Source organism: Pelmatolapia mariae, linkage group LG3_W, assembly GCF_036321145.2.
Source record: "Pelmatolapia mariae isolate MD_Pm_ZW linkage group LG3_W, Pm_UMD_F_2, whole genome shotgun sequence".
In the NCBI taxonomy this organism is placed as follows: Eukaryota; Metazoa; Chordata; class Actinopteri; order Cichliformes; family Cichlidae; genus Pelmatolapia; species Pelmatolapia mariae.
The window spans coordinates 87,503,661-87,521,649 of record NC_086229.1 but is presented as its reverse complement, the minus strand read 5'-3'; the positions used below and the strand labels follow the sequence as shown (position 1 = coordinate 87,521,649).

The window sequence follows — 17,989 nt, the reverse complement described above, 5'->3', positions numbered from 1 at the left end:
CGCCAGCTTACTGGCTAATTAAACCTTCCCGACGTTCTGCCTGTAAAAGCATCGTGGCGTGCAGTACACTCCAGTGTCCAGGCTGGTAAATAGGGGTGTGTTTGCCCTGCTACAGCATTGGTTAGGCGCTTGTCAATGTCCAGTCACGTGGTGTCACACTGACGGCCATGTTTCCGAAACACAAACAACAAGAAGAGCAGCGACTGGGAGCCAGCAGACACATACTGATACGCAGAAGCGACCGTTGGTGGAGAGGGGAAAAAAATAATAAATAAAATACAGAGCACGACTTTCTGAAAGTACTATTCTGTCGAATGAATACGTTTACAGTGTTTAAAGAGACCAATGCATTCGATAAATTGGCTGTAGACACGCCGTGCAGACAAGCAGTCTGGTAGCTATAAACAGTGAAGGTAAGCCATGGTTCCTCTTTGCTGCCTGTCTTAGCTAGCTGGCTAACGGGAGCTAACATGCTAATAGCTTCTGCAGCTCGAACGGGTCGGTGTTATCTGCCATGAAAAAAAAACATTTTCACTGAGTTGTTTAAGAGCTAAAATTCTGTTGTTTCTGCTGTTGTTTGTTTTGTTTACAACGCATAAGTACCGACAGCCGAGTGGCGCTGGTGGTCGTCCGCACATTAGCGGAGCAGGCCGGGGACTCAGATCCCAATACTCCGCCCCCTTTGCCGACATATCTGGTGTCATTTGAACCTACAAGCCAAGGCCTTTACGATCAGTGCATACCCTGTGCTAAGTTACGAAGCAAGCTAGGTAGCAACTGCTCATATGCAACAGAAATATGATACCGAGGTCAGTGATGTTGTAACTAGGGCTTTATTGCACTTTGCCCACAAATCAGTTCGCTCTAATTGGCTTGAGAGGCGAGCAGGGTACGCGCTAGCGTAGCTCGCTACAACTGTCGGTAGCTAACGTCAACTCCGACTGTTCTGTTCAAATGTTAGCCACATTTAGCACCATCGGTTTAGTTAATTTAGTCAGAGTTGCAAGTTTGCTTGCACTTGTATCACTTTGACCCACTGGTACCGCTCCCTTTTACTCAGAGTGAAATCTTTATTCCGCCAAGTTTTGGAGTGCATGAGTTTTGCTAATATTCATACGCACAAGAAATCCCATATTCCGACCTTGCATTATTTATTTAATTATTTATTTATTATAATTTTTTAAGCAAAGTTGATACAGGGTATTAAACGAAGTAAAACAAATTGTCTGTTGGACGGCGCATAAAAGTAAAGAAAAATTTGCTTGTAGCTTAAAGAGCCATAAAGTGTCATTTTATTCGGTGCGGTTTTCTCTGTGAAATTATTTTCTTTCTGGATTTCCCTTAAGCCATAACTGATCTGGCCATTATAACTGGAGCCTGGTATTACAGGTGTTTTTATTGTGCTGCTTTTAAACTGACAATTGGTACACCTGCGAAGTACACCTGTTTAAAGTACAGTACTCATATAAAAAAAAAGTACTTTGCATTCTGAGCAGGAGCCTGAACATGTCTGACAAACACAAACTGGAAACTGTGTGACTGGAATGGTTTGAATCCTGTTTTAAAGGGCATGTTTAAATTTTCCTGTTCACACATGACAGTTCGCTATGTCCTACTGTCTTTTAAATTCATGTAGAAGTTGATATGCTTTCGGTTTACAAATGCATAAAATGGCCTTTCCCCCCAATAATTCAGAAGAGAAATTTAAATTAAGATTTTATATTTGCAATATATTGGAATGTAAACTGGACCTGCTCAGTATCTTCCATTTGTCTTAAACATGTCTGTATTGCAGTGTTAATAGTTTAATGTGGACTGCTCTTAAATCTGCTTACTTGGTAATTAAATTCTCCTTTTTAAATTTTTCTGTATTTTCTGTCTTTAAAATCCAGTTGCAGTGATTATTCACTGAGTAGTTCCATCAGTTTTTATTGCCTTCTAAAATGATAATGAATGTAATAACTAATGTAAATAAGGCAATCATATCTACTGGCAATGTAGCAGATTTCTTAAACAAAAGTTCAATCAAGACCTCGGTTTTCCTACTTTTTTTTTTTTTTTTTTAAACCAAGAAAACAGGGATATGTGAGCAGTGGGGCTTTTTTTTTTAAACTGAACTTTAGTAATACAATAGGAGGATGTACTGTGCAGTTGCTAGGAAATTGCATTCATTTGTAGGTTGAGTGGGTTAGCGGTCTTTAAACAGGTGAGCAGATTAATTAACTAGTTTTGGACATTTGCATTAAAATAACAAAGGCCAGCATCCTAGCTGCTAGGATTTCCTGGAGAGAGGTTTAGGTGAAAAGTTTAAAAAAAAGTTTCTGTCTGTATTTGAGATGCTCTGATTAAAAGGGCAACAACTACATTGTTAGTGGGGGTGTCCAGTTGAGCCTCAAAATTATATCTAAAGAAAATTTGCAGTAATTATATTTTACAGAAACAATACTGAATGTTGAAAAATGCAGGCAGCAGCATTTATAAGTGTAACTAAATGAAGTGCATTTTATGGCACATGTACTAATTTGAATTGTGAGTCTAATGAAGCAACATGTGGCAGCGTTTATAGTTAAATGTTAGTGACGCAGTTAGCCCAGGTAGTGTTTTCCCTGGAAGTTTTAAGCAAAAGTGTGAATAAGTGCGTAGCACTTTAGTTTAGCAGTAAATAAAGTTAAAGAAGCTGCACAATATTGTCACATTTAAGAAAAAAAAAAAAAAGCAGTATTTTTTCCCTGGTATTTTCTATCTAAGGCTGAGCTTTTTAAACAGGTGCTTAAGTCTCTTTTTTCATGTAACTGCATCAGTAATTTCCTAATTTCCATCCACTGTTTGTTCTTCTTTTTCATAACAAGTGCAGCTAACCATGCTAGGTTGAGTCATTTGTAGCCTGGTTGTAGTTGGCGGTGTTTTTTTTTTTTTTTGTTTTTTTTCTTCAAGTCATGAAAAGTTTGTTTCCACCTTTGGCAGGAGCGGTTTTCTTGCATATTTTTTAGCATAGTGCTTTGTTGGAAGTTGTTTAAGTAGCTCAGTCTTTAGTAAAATAGTCATTGGAGAATGACATGTGACTCTTGCTCTCAGACATGCCTGGGCCTTGTCTTGTTGTAGTGGACACTAGGGATTGTAAATGCATGCCTTACTATAGCAATGATATTGCACTGTGACGGTTTTATAAGATGTGAAAATATTTTATACCAATATTATCGTGGAGGATGGCACAGCCCCAACTGTAAGAACAATAAAACATGCAGCTTTTCTGAACCAGTGTGTATCATTGGCTAACATTATCAACAGAAGAGCTTCTTGGCTCTGCAACAGGGTTCATCAAAAAAAAGGAAAAACAAAAAAGGGAGAGGAAAAATTGGCTTCAAACCATCGTAGCCAACATCATTTTAGCTTCTTTTTTTATTTATTTTCACATAGATTGTCAGTTGTTGGGAATCTTTTGTTTCAGTTAAAATAAATGAAACTGTAATAAGCCTGAGTAACGTTTTCTTCTCTTCACGCTTTCCTCATGTGGAGTATTTACTACCAGCATAACTAAGCATGTAGCAAAACAGCGCATTAGAGGGCAGAGAAGGTAGCATCCGTGCAAATGCAAGATGACAAAGCTAATTTAAAACGAAACCGATTGAAACACCAATGTCTGTTTTCTCTAGTTTGCTAGCACCATGTTGCCAATCTCTGTAAAGTGCATAGGTAACTTTGCAAGTGTCGGTTATGTGCAATGATGGCCATTTAATGAAATGTTGTGAAAACTTGTGAACTTAACCTTTTTTGTTCAGCGTCTGTGGTGAGGGAATATTGAAGGAAAGTAGTCATCAAGATGGGAAGAAGCTGGAAAATATGGCTTGTGTTTAGTCATCAGTGTGCAAACCTAAGTGGTGTTCATGTTAAAGGGGCAATATATGTATGTATGTGTATGTGAGCATTTGCTGCTTAAGTTTAGTTGCCTGGATATTGCTTTAGTTGCCATGACATTTTGAGGAACAATCCCCAGCCAGCTGCATGGTTTAGGAAGCATCTGGTTCACAACATGACTGAAATAGACTCGGTGTATTTCAGGATGGAAAATCTCCTGTGAGCAGCAGAAATGTTGGAGTATGACTGAGTGCTATACTAGAAATAGTTTTCATTTATTCAGTGAAGGAATACCACAGCACTTTCCCCTCAACTCAGAGTGCTGCAACACATTGATCAAATTGGGTATCTCTTGGTGAGTCCCAGGCACGCTGCGTAAATGGTGTGTCGAGTCTTTGCGGAGAAAATCAAATTATGGTTCCTTCACTCACTTACAACAGAGGTGGACTGCGAAGCGGTGAAAAAGCATCTCAAGAGCAGCAGCTAGTTTATGAAGTGTTTACTTCTTCCCATTTTTCTTTGAAATTTTATATTTCTCTCATTCTGTCTCTGTTTAACAGTATATTTTTTTTCTTTTTTTTTTCCAGTGGTGCAAAGGGAGGAGGTCAGGAAATAAAGGAGTTACCTAGAAGGTCTCCGTCAGTCCACATTTCAGTTGGAGCGAGAGAAAACGGCACAGAGGGAGTGAGAGAAAGGAGAAGAGGAGTGCGAGTCGCGTCTGCTCTTGGCAGCTGTTCCAGCAGCCTATTTCATTGTTTTTTCGGCTGTTATTTTGTTCCTGCGTTACGTCTTTTGATCAATCAGTTCATATTTTTAACGTTAATGTGAGATATAACTGCTGTAAAAAAACAAAAAAAGAAATCGCAAACAAAAAAAGAAGACATTACTAGCAAGAGTGTTTTATTTTGTTCCATTGTTAATTTCTAAGGTTCTTTTCGTTTCTTTTTTATGTTAACAACCTTTTTTGGCTGTGAGTAGCAGGAGCTTCCATTCTCCAAACTTATCATTGAAAGCCCTTCCTTAGTTAGGACCTGATAACCTGGTATTCCTCAAGCACCTGAAACTGGCAGCTATTCTCTTTGTGTGTTTGGGGAGCTCTGTGACCACAGCTTAAGCACCACTCAGCCTTCTAGTCACCTAAGCCTAACTAAAGCCAGCCAGCTCGAGCCTGGTCCAGCCCAGTCCAGCCTGCTCCGATTATCTGGACAGGGTAAGGAACCTTTTTCTTTTGTTAACCCTCCTTTTCAAAGTTGCATTTTATTCGTCACAAAAAAGAAAGAACACAAAGAAATCTGGATACTTTTTTTCCTCCTTAGATACTCAGTTCTGTGTGGACGTGAGGAATATGACTGCTGAGACTCTTAACTTCGGCCCAGAATGGTAATATTTGTATTTTATTTTATATTTTATTATTTATATATTTTCAATTTTTTTATAAACAAATATTTCCCAGAGGAACCCAGTGCTTATTTTTTGTTTGTTTTATTTGTGGGGGGAAATTAAAAGCATATGAGTTATGCTGAGTGCCATTCTGTTTTTACTTTTAAGGAAACTTTGGACATAATGAAATGTGCAGATTTAAGCAACCTCCAAATGACCTTCTTGAATTTGGCCGTTAAATCGCAATGGCAATTTGCTTAAGTCTTAACGTCCTGTGTCAAATGGACACATTCCCCTGAAAATGACACTAGGAAAAGATCCGGGGTTAGTAAAGTGAGTTAGGTTATAAGCTGCTGTTCGATCAAATTCAGGTCAACCAAAACGGTTCAGAGTGTCCGTACCAAAAACCATGAAAACAAAGGCCCAAAATGGAAGAGATGACCTGAAATATTTAGATTTTTTTTTTTAATGGTCTCTCATTAAAGTAGAGCTGATGTCTTTTGATTTATGAGTTTTTGTTGGACAAAATCAGCTGTGTGAAGGTGGCACCAGCGTTACCTGAGAAAATCATCGTAAGAGTAAACCGGTATGAAAACGGCTGTTAGAGATGCTGTTAAGTAACCTTAGCTGTACAGATGGCATAAGCAGCCTTTATTCTTCAGTTGGCTTCAGGGTGTTGACCTATCCTTTGTGTTTGGATTGGCAATGTGACCAAAAAAAATGAACACTTAAATTGAAATATAAACATTTGTAATGTCATAACTTGGTTTGATCTTTCTGCAGTTTGAATATAGGCGGCCAAGTTACCACACAAGACAATATGTTGTTACAGGAGAGAGCATGCAGTTCGTTTACAAGTGTTAGCCAGAATGAATCATGCACGTGTAAACTGTAGTTCTCCCCTGAAGGCCTTATTTTCTGTTTGATCAAACTTCAGTTGGATAAAACTGACTTTGTTGTGGCTTTAGTCACCATGTTAGCAGGTAAGCTAATGGTTACCATTAGGTGAAATTACATGGTATACCCAAAGCACATCAGCTACCTGGCTAAGCCTAGCTTCGCTACTCACTTTTCATAAGTGAATTGTTGTCTGAAGTCAGTTCTGTTGTCCTTCTCTGGAGTGTGTGTTTGAGCTTTTGCGGACTCGGTACTACTCTTGGCTAGTGTTGCTCACTGTTGGCACTGGGAGTAGAAGAGAGCAACACTAATGGTGGACACTCAGAATCGAGCATAATATTCTTGGATTTTTACAATAAATTCTCGGTCAGTCTTCACACAGAAATCATTCCACAGATTATTAAAGGCAACAAATAGTACAGAGGAAGGTCTCAGTTTTAAATTCCGTTACAGTCTGTTAACACATGGAAAAAAAGACGTTGCTGAAGACGCTTAAACTTGATATGAAAGTGCTTTTAAAAATGAGTCTTGCTTGCAGGCGCCCCGCCGTGGTTAGTCATTTCAGTGGTAACAAAGTGTCGGTTTTGCCACTGCTCTCTCCTGTCCATCTCTCTCTTTCCTTCTGCTGTTTCTGTAGCTCAGTGAATGTTTGTGCAGCGATTAATGGGGGGGCGTAGTCTGCAGTTTGGTAGCTCTCCATCTCTAACGGCCTGTGACTGCTGTGTGCATTCTTGGTGTAGTGCCAGCCTCACAGAATATTTCTGCCTTTACACATCTGCAGCTGCTTTGCTCTCAGTGGCTCTCGTAGCTCACTTTCATCCTCGTACCCTTTTTAATATAGTTTCAGAGCGGCCGGTTCATGTGCTCGCCACATACAGCTGCCTGACCAGCATGTTTACACGTCTTTAAAGGCCAGTTAACCTTACGAAATTATTTAGACCATTCGAGCTTTAGTTGGCAGCGCAGCCCGCAACTATGTTAGTCATTCTGGTCGAATTCAAAGTAAAATATTCTGCCATGCTTTAAGGTTGGTGTAGTTTCTCTTACTCCAATCTTTGTAAGACTCTCAAAGGATTATTCATGTAGAGATTTAAGTGTGTAGAGGATATTTGAATCCTTGTTAGGGAGGAAAGCTCATGTTTTGCTGCAGGTAAATGCAGGTGAAGTGGGTACATATGATGCACAAATATTTCTTAGTAACCCACCCACTGGCTTGCTTCCTGAGCGCTCCTCTTATTATGCATATTAGTTGCTGCTCCACTTATTTTTATCCTCTTTGATATGCTACATGCTACCAACTGGGCTTTCATGAAGCTTCCCTTTACCTTTCTACCCCCCACACCTGCCTCTCCATCTCTGAGCTGCATATGGTTTTGATGTGGAGCTGAGAGTCACTGACACACTCTGTAGAGGCATGTGAAAGGAGCCATTGTTAAACAGCAGGCCTTGGAAATTGGCCAGCTAGTAATAGCTTTTTAAAATGAAATCTTGAGATTGGAAAGCTAATATATCGTCAGCATTGAGCCAAGTGTGTTCAGGGGGAGCTGTGTGGGAGGAATTTGTTACAGAACATTTACTAAAAAATTTTTCCTGCTGCAAGATGGATGCTATTAGTTATTTTTCTTCAATTGAGATTAAAAGGAATTCTATCAAGGTTACGCAATTGCTCTGATTTTCGTGTGTGTGTGTGTGCGTGCGTTCAGAGCCAACTGGGGAATTTGCACCAAGTTATTTATAAAGCTTGTTTTTTACATTACATGTCAGAGATTGTTATTAGCTTGGGAAAAAGTAGAGCAAATACACAGCTTTGAAAGCTTTAGCATGCAGTTGCAAAACACCTATTTCTTGTACTGGACAGTCACTTTAATTTCTGCTGTTGAAAGTACTTTATCCTATGTCTTTTTCTCACAGGCTCCGTGCACTGTCCAGTGGGGGGAGTGTGACGTCTCCCCCTCCTTCCCCCGCCATGCCAAAGTACAAGCTGGCCGAGTACCGCTACGGCCGAGAGGAGATGTTAGCACTTTATGTCAAAGACAACAAGGTTGGTTAATAGTTTACTCAGTCATTCTCGATTTATTACAGTCTATACCAATGAGAAACACTGAATCCCATTCACATGGGGCAAAAGTGATGTAAGCTTACGGTCACCTGTTGACACAAGGAGATGGATATCAGCTAAAGAGATTAAACTATATAAAGTTATGAGATGCCGGGCTTGGAGTACATTGACAAAAACCCTGCGTTTAATATCTGTCTGTAAGCACAGAACACCAAACTGCAGTTCACCCCTGTTTGTGAGGGGCAGTCAATCAGAAGTAATTGTCTTAGAGAAGAAGAGAAGAGGATGGCCTTACAGGAAAACTGCTTCTTTCAGACAGAATAACCCGACGGGCTGAAACAAAGCCCACAAGAAAGAAAATAAGGCTTACTCTGAATTGCGACTCATACAAAGCAGCATAAATAGTGTAGAGCTTGAATTCACCACAATAGGACCTCTCTAAAGTGCTGTATAAGTCTGTATCCTTAAAAATATGAACATGTTTGAAGTCAGATTTCAAGTTTTTAAGAGGTGGTTTTGTCCTCTTGTTGCTGCTGCTGTTGCTTTTAGGTCCCAGAGGACATGCAGGATAAGGAGTTTGCTGCTATTCTGCAAGAAGAGCCCATGCAGCCACTGGCACTGGTACCTCTCACTGAGGAGGAGCAGGTCTGCACCAGCCACACTCTCACAAATGCATATCTGCAAATGTTAAACTGTTTGAGCCCTATCTTGTGGTATCTCACCCTCATACAGATTCAGTTGACAGATGTGCCTGTGAGCTCACATTCCTCACATTCCTCTCTCTCCTTTTTTTGGCTCGTTCAACTCACTCTGCAGAGGAACTTCTCCATGTCTGTGAACAGTGTGGCAGTGCTGAGGCTCATGGGAAAAGGAGTGGGTGGTGCGGCCCCAGCTGGAGTGGTCCGTGGACGAGGAGCCACACGGGGTGGTCGAGGTAACGGCAGGGAAAAAAAGTTGGATGAGGGACACAAGCAATAAAGTATAGCCCCAGTTGAGCCTGTTCACAATCAGTTGTGCTGCAGAATCCAACAACAACAACAGAAGGGCTGCTTAAAGCCCTCGGCTCAAACTACAATGGCTGCTGCCCAGCTAAAGTAAAACAGTTTATTTAAGGCAACTACTAAAGTGTTTATTTCCTTCTTTCTTCCACCATCTCGGTGCAACACACTTCCTCTTGGCCTGTTTAAAATAGTCCTCCTTTTGTCCAGCCGCAGCCTAAAAGCACAGGGCTTACACGCTTACCTTGTCAACACATGCCAATGTAAACACATGCACAGTTCAGCCCAGCAAAGGAAACCACAAAAGAAGAATGATGTTCGATGGTGTGTTGATGTGTGCACCTGCCTGCAGGATGAAGCTACTTAACCACACATGCCTTGTTCTCTTTGTGCATAAACAGGCCGAGGCCGTGGTGAAGGTGGATTCTACCAAAGAAGTATTGAAGATGCCGAGGTGGGTTTCGGTCGCAGCGTCCGAGAGATTCACCGCAGCCAGAGCTGGGACGACCGGTAAGGATAAACTGCACACGGCACCTGCACTGCCCTTAAAATGTTGGTAAGGTCATGCAAATAATGACTCCAAGTGCTCTGTTGCACAACAGAAGCCTGTTTTATCATTACTCAGAGGAGCTGTCAAGCAGTGTAGCATAGTCTGTAATCCTTTCAGGTATTTTTTTGTCTTTCTTCCAGTTTTCCTTCCAAGATCTGGATAAGCTGTGGAAATGTATTGTCTCCAGTGTGAGGTGTTGGTTGTGCACATTGCTCTTGGGTTAAAAACTGGCCCATGTTTTGGACTTTGTTTTCTTCTGCTAACTGGTCTAATTTTCCCTTCATTTCCCTCCTTTTCTCAGGGGTGAGCGTCGATTTGAGAAGCCGCTGCGGCGGGAGGTGGGACGTCCTGGCTTTGAAGAAACTGGAGGTCCCGGGGGTCCGGGGAGGAAAGAGTACACAAGGGCTGACAGTGATAACTGGCGCACCCTACGGGAGGAGCAGGAGGAAGACGAAGGGGAGCCGGGCAGTAACTGGAGACTTGCTGGATCCCGTAGGGATGGTATGATAAACACAAACGTTTTTTTTATTGTCATAAACTCTGCTTTGTTTATTCCTCTTTCTGCTGTCAACACAGACTAAGACTTAGATCAAATTTTTAATGTTCCTTTAACATAAAACTTTTGCTCTAACTCATTAGTGTGGAAGCTACACTTTGGTATAGCCTCATTAAAATCACTAAGATGGAGTATCACTGAGATAATTGTATTACTCATCATTCCACTGTTAAATTACTGTTTTTTTAAACCTATGTTAATAATGTGTGTGGCAACTTTAGCTTAAAGGACATTGTACTGGCATCTAGTGGTTAGTGATGGGAAGACCGAGCAGCTGGGTTTAGGTTAAACTAAAGCTTCCTGAGTTTCTGCAGACTCAGCAGTCGGCTTCAATGAATCATGATCTTTCCAAACCAGATATCTTGAAAATGAAACTCCAGATTGAGTTTAATAAATTTCTGAGTGTAGCTCAGGGCAGTTTTGAAGCCAATAACTTTCCATTTGTTTACCAGATGGTGGTCCTCGCTCAGCGGGCTGGCGGGACCACAGTGGTCCAGGAGAAGGTCGGAGGAGGAAGTTTGATTTCGACTTCCGGGACTCTGACGGTCACGGTGGCGGGCGTCGGCGCGCAGGCAGCGATGGTCTAGAGGACGATAGGGACGGCCTGCCCGAGTGGTGTACAGATGAGGAGGATGGGGAGATGGGCACTTTTGACTCGTCTGGAGCGTTCATGCCTATGAAGGTACTCAGAATGATTTTTCTGTTACTGTTACGATATTGTTTTAATATTTATTTGTTGAGATTGCTTAACTTTTTTTGTCTGTATCTTGTATCAGAAGAGTAGCAAGGAGACAATCCTGGAGGAGTTTGAGTTTAAGGGGATTGAGGAGGAGGAAGAGGAGGGAGACAGCCTTGCTGATATGGAGAGGAACAGCGCTGAAGGAGACAAAGACAAGGGTGAGGCGAGACCGGATGTCTTTATTTGATCTTTTAAAAGACATTTACATGTTGTCTTGTATCTTTTACCTTCACTGATCATAGTCAATGGAGGATTCATTACTTTTTTTTCCTTCCTTTCTTCCACTCCTGGCCTCACAGAGATTAAAGAAGCCATCTCTGTTGTTGGAGATGGTGAGACAAAGCCAGCATCTCCTTCGTCTTCTCCAACAGCTCACTGTCCCCCTCCATCGCTGGAGTCCCAACCCAGCAGTGCTAGTCAAGTGGTGGATAATGCTCAGCTGAGCAACAGCCAGTCTGTGAAGGCCAGCAGCACGTCTGGTGAAGGTAGGTCATGTTCCACATACCTCTGTGTTAGTCTGCCAACAGAACAAAACGGCAATATTATCTTTTTTTAAATTTGTTTTAGCCAATTTCATTAATGTGTTAAACTCTTATAAGGAAAAAAAAAGAACATGTTCACTGTCTATATCAAATATACATGCTTCTGCATTTCAGTAATTATTAGACTGTTTAATTTTGTATAAATCCGGAAAATAAACTTATTTAGACAACTTTTTATTGTGCAATGATTTAAATTTAAAAAGCGCTTCTGAAGTGCGAGATCCTGAGCCTTTGGTTTCATGACCTCAGCCCTTTCAGTCTCAGGCCGGCGTGTTTGAGCGAGGAAATTCAGCCATGTTGATATTTTGGTTTGATATAGAATATGTTTGCCTCAGTCATTTGATACTTTGTTTACTGAACCGGCTGTGGCTGCTGGATGTGACACAGAGCCAGTAGGCGGCTCTACAGCTCACATCAAACAACACCAAAAGCTAAACTATAAATAGAAACACTAAAAAAAGGGCCCATTGTTTTACTTGTTTCTTCTTTTTTTTTCTTTTCATGTGCGTATGTCAGATGCAGCTCCATTAGGGGGCTCCAAGGCCCAGCTGAGTCCCAGCACCGCAGCCACCTCCTCCAGCCTGCCTCCTCCACCCCCCTCATCTGCTGCTCCTCTCCTCCCGCCATCTGGAGGAGACGCTGAGGACGACGAAGGCATGAAACACCTGCAGCAGGTAGGAGCAGCAAGAGGCACATTTCAGACAAATTATGTAATCATGTCTAATCAAACTACATTTCACAGCCTTCAGGTGAGGGATGAAACTGGTGATTATTTTGCTGCTGAATATTCAAAACCAGTACTGCACTTTTCTTTTTTTGTCTTTTGATAAAACTCACTGCTTTGAATAAAAACGCGATGGTTAGGGGGGAGGCTGCAAATATAGAGCAGTTCATTTGATGCTGATTGATGTGCCGGAAACTGAAAAGGACGTCTGCATGTCTGTTCTGTGCTCTTCTATATATTGTTTATATTTTCACATATGTTACTTTAAACAAGCATCACTAACATAACCTTGTCTGACTAGATCTTAAAACCTGTTGAGCTTTGTTTTAGCCAGTAGCAGAATCAGTGCATTAAAAGTTGTGAGTCTTAGCTCTACTGTTAGCATCGCCACCTTTTCATCCTACGGGTGAGCCTGCTACACCAACTCTGTCGACTACATAATGAATGTTTGTTTATATTTGTGTAGGAGGCAGAGAAGATGGTGGCATCACTGCAGGATACTTCTTTGGAGGAGGAGTGCTTCACCCAGGCTCTGCAGCAGCAGGAGAGCAGGAACACGGCAGCTGCTCTGCCGCTAACTCACGAGGCTGCCATGAAGTGGTTCTATAAGGACCCGCAGGGAGAGATCCAGGGTACTCCTATTCTCCTGATGATACTTTCTAAAAACATGAATAAAAACTGTTAATTTCTTGAGGTGAGATGAAGCTAGTCCGCCACCTAAGGTCAGTTTCTGCATTGCAAACTCTCCTCTGTCCTGCCCACCAACCAGGTCCATTCACCACGGTGGAGATGTGTGAGTGGTTTCAGGCTGGCTACTTCACCATGACCCTGCTGGTGAAGCGGGGCTGTGATGAAGGTTTCCAACCCCTGGGGGATGTCATCAAGATGTGGGGCCGCGTGCCCTTTGCCCCGGGTCCTTCCCCGCCGCCCCTGCTGGTGAGACAGCTACCACCAACGCAGCGCCCGCAGCCCAACCGGGGGCCCGCCGGGACTGTGAGTCAGAGCTCAGCCACCCTAGAGGATGGGGAGGGGAGGATGCAAATGAGAGGGCACATTTATAGACAGGTTATGGTGGCAGGAATTGTAATTTTAAATTCTCACCTCTTAATGTCACAAAGTTGATTTAATTAATTTTCTATTGCATGCTGACTTGGATAAATGTGTGTAAATGTAGCTGAAATATTACCAGAAGCAAGTCTGTTCTAGATGCAGTAATTTGCTATTGTAATTTTGAGTCTGACTTTTCCTTTGTGTTGACATTATATCTTTCCCCTTCATCAGGGAAACCTGGACCAGGAGCGCCTGAAAAAGCAACAGGAGCTCGCAGCAGCAGCTCTTTATCAACAGCTCCAACAGCAGCAGCAGCTATTCCAGCTCATGAACAGGTGGGTGGAGGCTTCGCCCTAAATTTGTTGGAGTTCATTCCGGTCCTAGTTTGAACTTTGGAGGACATGCTGAGTTTCCACGTAAACGTACACGTCGGGTGTTGCTTTATGTCCCAGGTGCAGTGAGCAGAGTATGATGCCTTCGATGAACAGATCGATGTCAGTGCCAGACACAGGGTCCATGTGGGACATGCATACCTCAGCTTCACAGCCGTCAGGTACAGTGTGGACTGCTGCTGTTTGTGCACACACAGGCAGGCACAGTTAAAATACACAAACTGTAGCTGCTGCCGCTAAAATGATCCTTTTTCATTTCCATGTAGGTGGTGAAGCCAGTCTTTGGGACATAACAATGAATCCTTCTACTCAGGGTCCAACTCTCGAACAGCTTCAGAAGGTGAGGGCTGTTGAACAGTAATATCAGACTGTGACTACTGTGAGTCCATTGAGTCATACCAGCGTCAGATCCAAATATTCATTCAGAATTACTGATTACGCATTTCCTTTAGCTCCAGCAGGAGAGACGAGACGCTGAACTCAGGGCGAAGCGTGAGGAAGAGGAGCAGCGTAAGCGAAGGGAGGAGAAGAGAAGGCAACAGGAGGAGCAGAAAAGGAGGGAGGAGGAGGAGATCTTCAGACGCAAGCAGGTGGAGAAATTTTGCATTCATTTTATCCCATGTGTTGCCTTGGGGTTGTTAAATATGTTACTGGCTTTGTTCATTAAAGCAAAAATATTCCATGCTGCGTTTTGATTTAGTTTTCATAATGTTTGATATTTTAATTGCTTTGCTGAGCGGCACTAAATGCTGTTTTCCTCTAAGAAACGAGAACCACAGCTATAGCCTGATCTGTCATATGTTCCTGCAGTGTCGTCAGCAGCAGGAACTGATCATGAAATTGCTGCAGCAGACCCCCCAGCAGCAAGGACCGGGGGCAGGCAGCTCAAGTTGGAGTGGGGCTTCCTCCTCTGGGCTTTCTAAGGCAGGAAAGCCCCAGGCTCTGGCTTTGCTGGAAATACAGCAGGAGACCGAGAGACTTCTGAAGCAGCAGCAGAGAGCCCAGCAGCAGAGAGACCGCGTGAGTTTCAGTTGCACTATTCAGGTCTACAGAAGTGATAATGTTAGCATGTAGCAGGAATTTGCATGTTTAAAATAAAAACGTACATATTGTTGGTCATTTATTGAGCCTGATTTTTATCTGTTTGCAGCACTCTGGTTTGTCGATGGGGAGCTCCTCCATGGGAGGGCAGTGGGTGGATGGCGTCGGTATGTGGGGAGGGCCGGGTAGTCTGGAGAGTAAGAGCAGTAGTGGAGGGTCTTCGGGCAGCATGGGCATGTGGGACGAGGCTGTGAAGAACCAGACCGGCCTGCGTGGGAACAGCAACAACAACATGGGCCTTAAGAACAGCCGCAGCAGCCCATCACTCAGGTGAGCGTGTCTGGGTAACTCAGCTGATGTGGATTGCCCAGTTATAAAGGACTGCTTGCAGGAAAAAATGAATTTCTTTTAGTTGATGATAGTAATGATATAATTTGCCTGGGTGTCCTCCACAGTGATCAGTACATGATCCGTCGTAAGCGCACCGAGGAGGAAGAGAAGCTGCTGAAGCTGCTGCAGGGCATGAAGCCTCAGGACGGCTTCACCACCTGGTGTGAACAGATGCTGCACGCTCTCAACACCTCTGCCAACAACTCCTCCTCCTCTGTGGATGGTAGGCTGTTCAACTTTATCACATTTAGCAATCTAAAGGGTGTTTAGAGATTACCCTCAGTTTACAGACATCAATAGCTGATGTCTTTGTAAATTACAGCAACAATTCTGTGTCACTAATCATTCACACTGTGTGTTCATGAAGTTGCCACAATTGTGGCATACCTGAAGGAGGTGGAGTCTCCCTATGCAGTGCTGGATTTCATCCGGTCCTACCTAGGGGACACAGTGGAAGCCAAAGAGTTCGCCAAACAGTTTCTGGAGCGACGTGCCAAACAGAAAGCCAACCAACAGAGACAGCAGCAACAGGTAGGCCTGAGTGCAAGAGCATCAGCCCAAAATGTCACCTGCTCGGTAAATGACATCAGTGTAATTTAAAGAAAAGACAAACATTTCTGAAATGTTCTCTTTATAGAACACAAAGCCTGCTTATTAAAGCCTCTTTTAATCTATAGTATGACGAGTGGCTAATTGTTCATTTTTATTGTGAATAAACACAGACTGTTCAGTAGTTTGCATTTTCAGTCGGAAACTTTTCTCAGGTGGGAATCGATGGCACATTCTAGTCTGCACAAATGTTTGATGTAGTGTCCAATTTGTGTAAGTTAACTTGGAAACCTAGGGGATTCATAGGCTGTATAAAATATATGGATGGAGCTGCTGTGACATTTTTTTTTTTTATTTGACCAACACTGAGTTGTTTTTCAGTGCCAGCTTGAGACACTTAAACCTCACTGCCATCATTCACAACCAAGAACAGAAAAACTGCCTGAAACTGAATATATATATGTGTGTGTATGTGTATATATATATATATATATATATATATATATATATATTTATATTTATATATATATATTTATATTTATATATATATATATATATATATATATATATATATATATATATATATATATATATATATATATATTTATATTTATATTTATATATATATATATATTTATATTTATATAATGGATGTTAAGGACAAGCATGATGCGTCCTCTTTAAGACATTATGGACGTGGTTTCACACACAAACCTTCTGTGGTTAGCTGGATTGAAATTGTAGGAAGTGAATATTTTGGATAAAGGTCAGGCTTTTAGTGCACATATGTGTTTAAAAGCATTATTAACAGGGTGAGAGTGGCTTTAATTCCTCCTCTTCTCTTTGTGTCCCAGTTATCAAAGGAAGTGGCTGGATTGAACATGAACTTCCCTCTGCAGGTAAATGCAGACATGCCTCTAAGCCATACACGCAGAATTGTTATTAACACAGCATCAATGAGTGCTCCCCTTTACTACAACTATAACTTTACTACAGCATTAAAGACTTTTTATAGACAGTGAAAACTTTAATTTCTTTATGAGGAGTCTCCTGGATTGAAATTCGAAAAGAAAACGGAAACATCAAAGGGTCACGTCCAACCTGGCACCATTACGATCTTGATCATTTTTACTTTGTGTTTTTTAGGATTCAATGCGAGGTATGAATCCCAACACTCTGCAGTCCATGTTTCAGTCCAACCACATGGGCAAGGCTGGTCTCTATGATAACCAGGGAGGAAAGATGAAGAAGAAACAGCCCATGATGCTGCACTCTGACCCCAGCATCTTAGGTATGTGACCTCAAGAGCTTTTAGGGTTTTTCCTTTGAACTTCTTCACCACGTTTTTTTTTTTTTTTTTTTTGTTTCACTAGGTTTCTAGAGTGTATTTAGTACTGTTGGTGTTAGTTATAGTTTCCAGTATATTTTCATATTGCCAGTTTTTTATTTTTTTACACAGCTTAGTTTGAGTTAGTTTTCAATCCTTTTCGTAGCTGTCGTTTTTATTCACACCCACCTTCAGCTTTTAGTTCAGAGCCCAGATCAAGTACATGAGTTACTCACTAGAGGAAATGCTTAGCATGGAAACGCAAAGTGGAAAATGTAGTCATTTGTGCGGTAGGATTATGTGTGAAGTGAAACCAGGTTGTTTCCACTGTATAACACTGATCTGCTTAAATGACCTACCGAGAGTAGAGATGCAATAATAAATCAGCTAGCTACCAATGCTCCGTCTCAGGGAGCGTTAAGAGTCCAACTTGTTGATATGTAAAGCAGTATAAACACAGCTTATTCACTCTTCTCTGACAGTGTAATTTGCAGTGGGCTGTGGTTGCGTCCCCCTTCCTTATAATGCTAACTCTGTAGCTGTTTATTCGCTTTCCGAAAACCTTTTCAGACAAAATCCGAATCGGCAAAGAAACCAAGAAGAAGCCAATACCTCTTCTTATGACATCATTTTCTTTATTCCCTCCTGTCAGTGTCTAAGCCAGCCTTTAACCCCTTGTGCCATCCTTCTCTAATCTTGGTGTACTCTCTCCCCTCTCTTCTCTGTGTCCTCTCCTACCTGCAGGGTACTCATTCCACAACACGGGCGAGTGTATGAGCCTGAATGAGATGGAGATGGTGGAGGATTACTGATGTGACGCAGCGCAGCAGCAATAGCTACCTGAGGCCTTCTGTCTTTTAATCAGACAAACCTGATGACGAATGTGCACTGCTGGGGGAACCGAACTGGGGGGTTGTGGGGTACAAAGGGGGGGGGGGGG

At 42.1% G+C, this 17,989-nt stretch overlaps 1 protein-coding gene across 2 annotated transcripts; it reads left to right on the top strand.

Moving 5' to 3' along the window:
* The first annotated feature begins 181 nt into the window (after positions 1 to 181).
* Positions 182 to 17,954, top strand: gigyf1a (GRB10 interacting GYF protein 1a). Of its 2 annotated transcripts, none has more exons than XM_063470206.1 (25): positions 182 to 413; positions 4,443 to 5,065; positions 5,172 to 5,235; positions 8,044 to 8,173; positions 8,741 to 8,836; positions 9,008 to 9,125; positions 9,591 to 9,699; positions 10,041 to 10,240; positions 10,748 to 10,977; positions 11,072 to 11,192; positions 11,334 to 11,519; positions 12,093 to 12,250; positions 12,767 to 12,932; positions 13,070 to 13,293; positions 13,582 to 13,685; positions 13,809 to 13,903; positions 14,009 to 14,082; positions 14,195 to 14,332; positions 14,553 to 14,762; positions 14,893 to 15,113; positions 15,239 to 15,396; positions 15,541 to 15,704; positions 16,577 to 16,621; positions 16,869 to 17,013; positions 17,794 to 17,954. In XM_063470206.1, exons 3-25 carry the CDS (start codon positions 5,201 to 5,203, stop codon positions 17,859 to 17,861), a joined length of 3,195 nt encoding a protein of 1,064 aa, XP_063326276.1. In that variant the 5' UTR covers positions 182 to 413; positions 4,443 to 5,065; positions 5,172 to 5,200; the 3' UTR covers positions 17,862 to 17,954. The 2 variants fall into 2 exon arrangements, with proteins under 2 accessions (XP_063326276.1, XP_063326275.1); XM_063470205.1 differs by having other exon boundaries at positions 13,803 to 13,903.
* The last annotated feature ends 35 nt before the right edge of the window (positions 17,955 to 17,989 follow it).